The 7735-nt window shown below is 32.9% G+C and overlaps 1 protein-coding gene across 1 annotated transcript in view; it reads left to right on the plus strand.

The window, feature by feature from the left end:
* The window catches only part of LOC145782306 (proline-, glutamic acid- and leucine-rich protein 1-like), a 43277-nt gene extending 37300 nt beyond the window's left edge, over window positions 1-5977 (plus strand). Inside the window, exon 18 of the mRNA XM_082594096.1 lies at window positions 5852-5977. Coding sequence (XP_082450222.1) covers window positions 5852-5938 — 87 coding nt within the window. The 3' untranslated portion in view covers window positions 5939-5977. The remainder of the gene's footprint in view (window positions 1-5851) is intronic.
* Window positions 5978-7735: the final 1758 nt, after the last annotated feature.

A 7735-nucleotide genomic window follows, 5' to 3' on the forward strand; every position in this document is an offset into this window, starting at 1 on the left:
GTGAACACTTACGAGACATCAAAAACAATAAAAACACAGCTGTTGCTTCACATTTCAACAAACAAAATCATACCACTGTTGATTTTCACGCCATTGCCATTGATAAACTTAACAAAACGTGTGAATATAGAAAAACTAAAGAACAATTTTGGATTAAAACACTTCACTCACAAGAACCTACTGGGATAAACATTAGAGAATAAACAATCTTATCACTCTTTTACTGACGATCTTTTTACTAACTACTTTTTAGACCTTCTTGTTTTGTCTATTTTCCTAATTCTCTCGTTTTAGATTTAGATGTTCTTTTCTTTCACTAATTGATTTAAACATTTCAATACGTTTTTTTCTTTACTACTCTCTTGTTCATTTTTAATTCATTTCTTATATAAAATTTTCATTATGACATCATTATTGAAATGCATTTTTACTTTTAACCTATCGTTGCTATGCCAATGTCATTGCATCTCAACATTCTTAGAATTTAGTTCTGTTTAAATTAGCGGTTCAGTTTGTTTGCATCTCAACATTCTTTGAATTAGCAGTTCAGTTTGTTTTCATCCCTTGCTATCACGATAATAAATAGTGTAGGCTATGTCATCGTTAGAAGTCAGACAAGTCAGACAAATGATAGGAGCTACAATACGTAGAAACTAGTTTTATAGTTAAAAGTTCTCTCCAATTACAATTTTAATAGATTTGAATTTTTACATGTTAATTATCATCTTATTATCTAGTGTATTGACCTAAAGTCTTATAGTTATGTATAATATTTGATCTTTTCTATTTCTTTACTATATTATCTACTTTTTTAACACTTTCATTAAATTTTATAACCATCTTAATAGTATATCATTCTTTATTATTGTTGCAGTTTATACTGATGAAGCCACACTTGTGTGGCGAAAGCTCTGTATTTAAATAAACCGATTCTTCTGATTTGGTGTGATATTGTTTACTTTATTTAAAATGTTTTGTCACACCGTGCATCCCAGTGGATCATCAGTTGAATTATAGGAAAATTTGATGAAAAGTTTAGGAACGAAGCTTTGTTTTGGAATTTTATTTGTATCGTTTCTTAGCATCCTCATGGATCCTTTTCATCATAATTTTCCTAAATCAAGCAACAAGAAATTTTATTATCTTCCATGTTTCAATCACCTCAAAAAGCTTCTCCTTCAACAAGAAAGAATGCAACATCACTGCTCAAACCTTAAGTTATTTTTGGATTATCAACACATACCTAAAGGATTACTTATCAAGCACAAGCCTCATCTATTTCACGATGTAAGTTTTAATTTTCAAAAAGAATGGTCTTTAGCTCATCAAGAACTCTCCATAAAACTGATCTACCTCTCCATTAAAGAATGTGATGAGAAACTGAATATTCTTGAAAAACAAATTAGATCTGCAATTTCCTTATGCAAAGATACATACAAAGACTCGTGGAAAATAGCTTCTATCAAGTTAGAAAATTTAGTGGCTGATCAACAGTATAAACATGTGAAATCAAACGCAAAGCTGCAGAAATGTAAAGCCAATCATTTTGAAGTCAAACAATCAACAAATATGAAATCAAACACAAACATGAAGAGATTTGAAGCCAACAGATATTGTAGTAAAAGAAATTTCAACAAAAAGCTGCAAGAAAATTTGACAGACTCAACAACTAATAAAAAACCATCATTTTCACCTATGTCTACTACGAATTGTTTAAATCCATCTGATCGTAAAAATCGTCCATCTGTTACTGCAAATTGTACAAGACCCTTCATACTTGAGAATATTTCAACATCTTCTTCTTCCCCTTCTAACACAGTTAAAAAAGGAAATCGTCGATTTATTAGAAATTTTAAAAAGCAAAAGACCCCGATTAAAAAACATGTTCACATTCTTTCAGATATAACACTGACTGAAAATCAAATTGACTTACTTAGTAAAGGACTAGGTTTTAGCGTAACTCCAAAAAAGCTTGATAAATTTCAATTTACTACTGATATTAACAATATGACAAGATCTTTCAGGCTCAAAGAATTTTTCAATGATTCGTTCCATAATGAAACAAAAACTGAAACAACTTCTTCTTCCATTGAACAACCACCTAATTTAAAACCCAAAAGCACGTGGACCCCACCTTCTGGTAGAAACATTAACCTTGACCATTATTTAAATATAATAAAACACGAAGCTACCAAACCCGATCAATTTCATAAATTCAACCGGAATTTAAATTCTGAAGAAGAAACTGCTTTGTTAGACTTGCAAACTCAAACTGGTAAAAACATCATTATTGTTCCAGCTGACAAGGGAGGAGGAACATGTGTTTTGTCTAGAAATGATTACATTAAGGAAGGACAAAGGCAGCTTAATGATACCCAAGTCTACAAACCTCTTCAAAAAGATTTTTCTTCACAAGTCACTAAAAAAGTCAAAAACATTGCTACTGAACTAAAAAATAAAAACTTTATTTCAGAAGAAGTCTTCAAAGGAATTTGTACAAAAAATAACAATCCAGGACGATTATACCTTTTACCAAAAATCCACAAACCTAATAATCCTGGCAGACCTATTATATCATGTAATGGGGTAGCAACTGAAAAACTATCTGAATTTGTTGACTTTCATCTCTCAAAGTTTATGAACAGATCTTTCATTTCTTCCCACATTAAAGACACCACAGACTTTCTTTCGTATTTAAATCAAATCAAATCTATACCTACAGGATCATTGCTTGTCACACTTGATGTTATATCTTTGTACACAAACATTCCGCATGAAGATGGTATCAATGCATTAGACCAAATGTTACACAGCACAAATGTTAACAACGATTTCATTACATTATTAAAAGAATCTGTTAATTGCATTTTAAAAAACAATTACTTCACCTTCGATTCTAAAAACTACTTACAACTTCAAGGCACAGCCATGGGCACTAAAATGGCTCCGAAATATGCTAACATTTTCATGGCAAACTTTGAAAACCAGCTACTTCAATCTACAAAACACAAGCCACTCTGTTACTTAAGATACATTGATGACATCTTTATCATTTGGACAACGGGAGAACAATCACTTTTAGACTTCTTTAATTTTGCCAATTCACTTCACCCCACTATTCGCTTCACATTAAACTACTCTTCAAATGAAATAAACTTTCTAGACACAACTGTACACATTATTAATAACAAAATTGAAACAGAACTTTATTGTAAACCTACAGATGCACATCAATACCTTTTACCCACCTCATGCCATCCATCTCACGTCACTAAAAATATTCCATACAGTTTAGCACTACGCCTTCGCAGAATATGCTCGACAACTCAATTTTTTGATAAACACACCCAAATTTTAAGCATTCATCTCAAAACACGAAATTACAAAACTAAAATCATAACTGATGCCATTAATAAAGCTAAAGCAATGAATCGTGAAAGTCTTCTTGAGCAACAAAGTCTAATAAAAACCACTAACTCTAAACGTATACCATTCGTCACCACATATCATCCCTCACTTCCTAACATCAAAAAAGTATTTAATAAATTTGATTACATTTTAAAAATTGATGAAAATTTGAAAACTTTATTTCCGGATCCTCCACTTCCTGCTTACAAAAGATGCCCTACTCTTCGTGATCTTCTAGTCAAAACTAACCTTAAACCTTTACATTCCACCTTGACCCCACCTGGTTTCACCCATTGTAACAGAAAAAATTGTTCCACTTGTGCTCATTCTAATCCTTGCGAAAACTTTTCCAGCAGTGTTACAAATAAACAGTTTAATATTTTCCAGTCAGTTAATTGTGATTCTTCTAACATCATTTATTTAATTACTTGCCAAAAATGTTTCCAACAATACGTTGGAGAAACTGGACGCAAATTTAAAATCAGAATTAGTGAACACTTACGAGACATCAAAAACAATAAAAACACAGCTGTTGCTTCACATTTCAACAAACAAAATCATACCACTGTTGATTTTCACGCCATTGCCATTGATAAACTTAACAAAACGTGTGAATATAGAAAAACTAAAGAACAATTTTGGATTAAAACACTTCACTCACAAGAACCTACTGGGATAAACATTAGAGAATAAACAATCTTATCACTCTTTTACTGACGATCTTTTTACTAACTACTTTTTAGACCTTCTTGTTTTGTCTATTTTCCTAATTCTCTCGTTTTAGATTTAGATGTTCTTTTCTTTCACTAATTGATTTAAACATTTCAATACGTTTTTTTCTTTACTACTCCCTTGTTCATTTTTAATTCATTTCTTATATAAAATTTTCATTATGACATCATTATTGAAATGCATTTTTACTTTTAACCTATCGTTGCTATGCCAATGTCATTGCATCTCAACATTCTTAGAATTTAGTTCTGTTTAAATTAGCGGTTCAGTTTGTTTGCATCTCAACATTCTTTGAATTAGCAGTTCAGTTTGTTTTCATCCCTTGCTATCACGATAATAAATAGTGTAGGCTATGTCATCGTTAGAAGTCAGACAAGTCAGACAAATGATAGGAGCTACAATACGTAGAAACTAGTTTTATAGTTAAAAGTTCTCTCCAATTACAATTTTAATAGATTTGAATTTTTACATGTTAATTATCATCTTATTATCTAGTGTATTGACCTAAAGTCTTATAGTTATGTATAATATTTGATCTTTTCTATTTCTTTACTATATTATCTACTTTTTTAACACTTTCATTAAATTTTATAACCATCTTAATAGTATATCATTCTTTATTATTGTTGCAGTTTATACTGATGAAGCCACACTTGTGTGGCGAAAGCTCTGTATTTAAATAAACCGATTCTTCTGATTTGGTGTGATATTGTTTACTTTATTTAAAATGTTTTGTCACACCGTGCATCCCAGTGGATCATCAGTTGAATTATAGGAAAATTTGATGAAAAGTTTAGGAACGAAGCTTTGTTTTCGAATACAAATGTCTATGTTTTCAATGCGCACGATGATAATATACAATTGGAGGTTGAAATTAGGCTAAAACGGGGTCACCAGTGCGGGACTTTAACTATGTAGGTTTATACTAATTGCTATCTGACACCAGAAGGGCTCCCGACTTCTATTTTTCAACCTATTTTATAGAAACATGACAAATGACAGAATAAGTTTAATCAATTAATTATGAATACAATTACAGAATTAATTAATTACGAATATAGTTACAGAATACAATTTTACTTAAATTTAACTCTGCCCAATTAATAAATCATAGTCAATTCAAACTTTGTCTTTTCTTCTTTTCCTTCACTTTAAATTTTGGTGATTGTTCAGCTTCATTTGCTTTGTTTTCTTTTCCATAAGAATTCCAGACAAACAAATTGTTATTCACTCTACAAGTCTACATATGAGCAGTAAGCACCAGTACAACCAGAAAGAAAAAGAGAACGAGGCAGGGACAAATCAGTCATTTTGTTTTAAAAGTGTTGCCAGACAATATATATTCCTTTTTTGTTTTATTGTGTAGCGGGGATTGCCACAGTTTAAATATCGAAGGCAATTTTAACTTTAATCAAAAATTACCGCACTCTGAACTATAGAACGAAAATGAAAGCCTACCCTAAACCACCCTCAAGCCAAGGCCAATGAGAGAGGGGTACGGAGGGTAGGCTACGGCGTAACATCATCTATAAACAAACATTGTCAACAACATCATCTATAAAACAACATTGTTAATTGCTTTGACAGTGCAATCCAAAACATATTAAATGCCTTAATCTGCGTCGTTAACTACTAAAACATTTTTAGGGGGGGGGCATAGCCCCCCATGCGTACGCTTGTAGTCGCATATTGATATCCTCATCTTTCGCAGAACCGACCAGACGATTTACCTCTGTCTTCGATGTTGGCGGATTTCGTCGACGAAGGTCCAGGCAGAAGTAGCGACTCTTCTTTGTGATCGCGATTATTTTGTAATAAATTCAGCGACCTTGTAAAATGTCTGGTATGATGCGCCAACGATGCTTTTTCTTCTACAAGACTTCTTCCGACCAGCTTCTATCTTACAAACTACTGTACGGTACTTGTAATCGTACGAGAGAGGGTGACTAGTCCTCACTCCTCATACCCGTTGGTCGACGTTGCCTTACATGCGAGATTTTTTTACAACTTAGGTTTGTGGTACCGAAAGAGCAAAATCGGATGAAGCTGTTTTGTGCCACAACCGCACGTCATTGTCACACTTTGATTGGTTCGATGTCTATTACGCTAAATATGTTTTATAGGTTCTTTAAATGGCAAAACGTTTTCTAGTGGGCTTACTGCTGATACAGTCAGCTACAGAAGACAGTTAGCAAATGTTGTGTAGAGCATATTTAAAGAATAGGGGAAGGTAATTTAATACATTTTTAACATTTTTTCCTTGTTAACTGAAAATTACGTGACACAAACTATTGATTTTAAGCTGAAATGAAAGTCTGATCACTTAAACACTTTTTAAAAACATTTTCTATTTTTGTTACTTTTTTTTAATTGAAATATTAAAAACGTCCCTCAAATGTATCAATTTACCTTCGATGGAAGGTAGATTGATACACCCGGAAGGTAATTTGATACAGTAAAACTAACACAGAAATCACCTTTGACAGCAAAGCAATAAATGAAAATTTTATAACTTATGTGGTTGGCGTGCTTGGTGAAAGACAGTTAAAAGGTTACAACTAGCCTGAGCTGTTTCTCCGAACAAATCCTTTGCAGGGTAGTTGGTTTCACATGTAATTGTGAACATTCAGTGAATATCCATGCCTGATGGAATAGCGCAATTCAGGTTATCATAACAAGGTTTATTAAATATCTATCAGTGACAATTGTCAGTTTACGATAATCAGAAGCCTTTACGTTTATCAAATGCTCGTGTTATTTGATTTTCGTTTTTTGTATTTGTTGTGAGGTTCCGTCGTCCCCGCATGGCTTCATCAACTGTCACACCTCCAGTTGCTTTAGGTATGTGGGGCCAACTAATTCATCTATTTTAAACTGTTAGGTTTGGTGGCCGTGCTTAACTTAACTTTCATCGACGTATGCTTTTAATTTACATCGCATGCACGTTTTAAACTTCTTTGGTTTTGCCGCCGTTTCCTTTTGTTGGTTTGTTCCCGTAAACTAATAGTAACTTTATTATTGCTGTTGTTTTCCGACAAAGAAAAATAAATTAAATCGAATAGAAGCCCCTTCGCCCATAAACAGAATAGCTAGATTTGGTCAAATTAAGAATTTAATTTTGGTCATTTCAGTCGCAAAATTTTCGAAATCAATAAAGAACTCACAGAGAAGGGACATTATTCAAATAAACCTTGATTTAGGCGAGCTAGTAGCTAGCCAATTAGTGAATTCTGCAGCCACTTTGTCATTTGCATTTTCTAAGTTCGATCGTTCATCGACATTTATTATTAAACTTTGAAGACAAAGAGAAGTCACAAGAAATCTTTTGGCCTTCTTCATATTTCACCCAGCCGTGGTCCAACCTTCATTTCCACCCAACCGTGGTCCAACCTTCATTTCCACCCAAGCAAGATCAAACCCTGCCCAGGCTTGGTGCTGTAACCATCGACTCAGAAGAAGATTCAATTTATTATTTTTTCCTTGTTGGAAAACAACAACAATGATAAAGTTATAAATAGTGAACGGGAACAAAAGAAAAAGGTGGAAAAACCACAGAAGTTTAAAACGTGCATGTGATGCAGATTTAAAGGTTACG

This window comes from Aplidium turbinatum, chromosome 13 (assembly GCF_918807975.1).
Source record: "Aplidium turbinatum chromosome 13, kaAplTurb1.1, whole genome shotgun sequence".
NCBI lineage: Eukaryota > Metazoa > Chordata > Ascidiacea > Aplousobranchia > Polyclinidae > Aplidium > Aplidium turbinatum.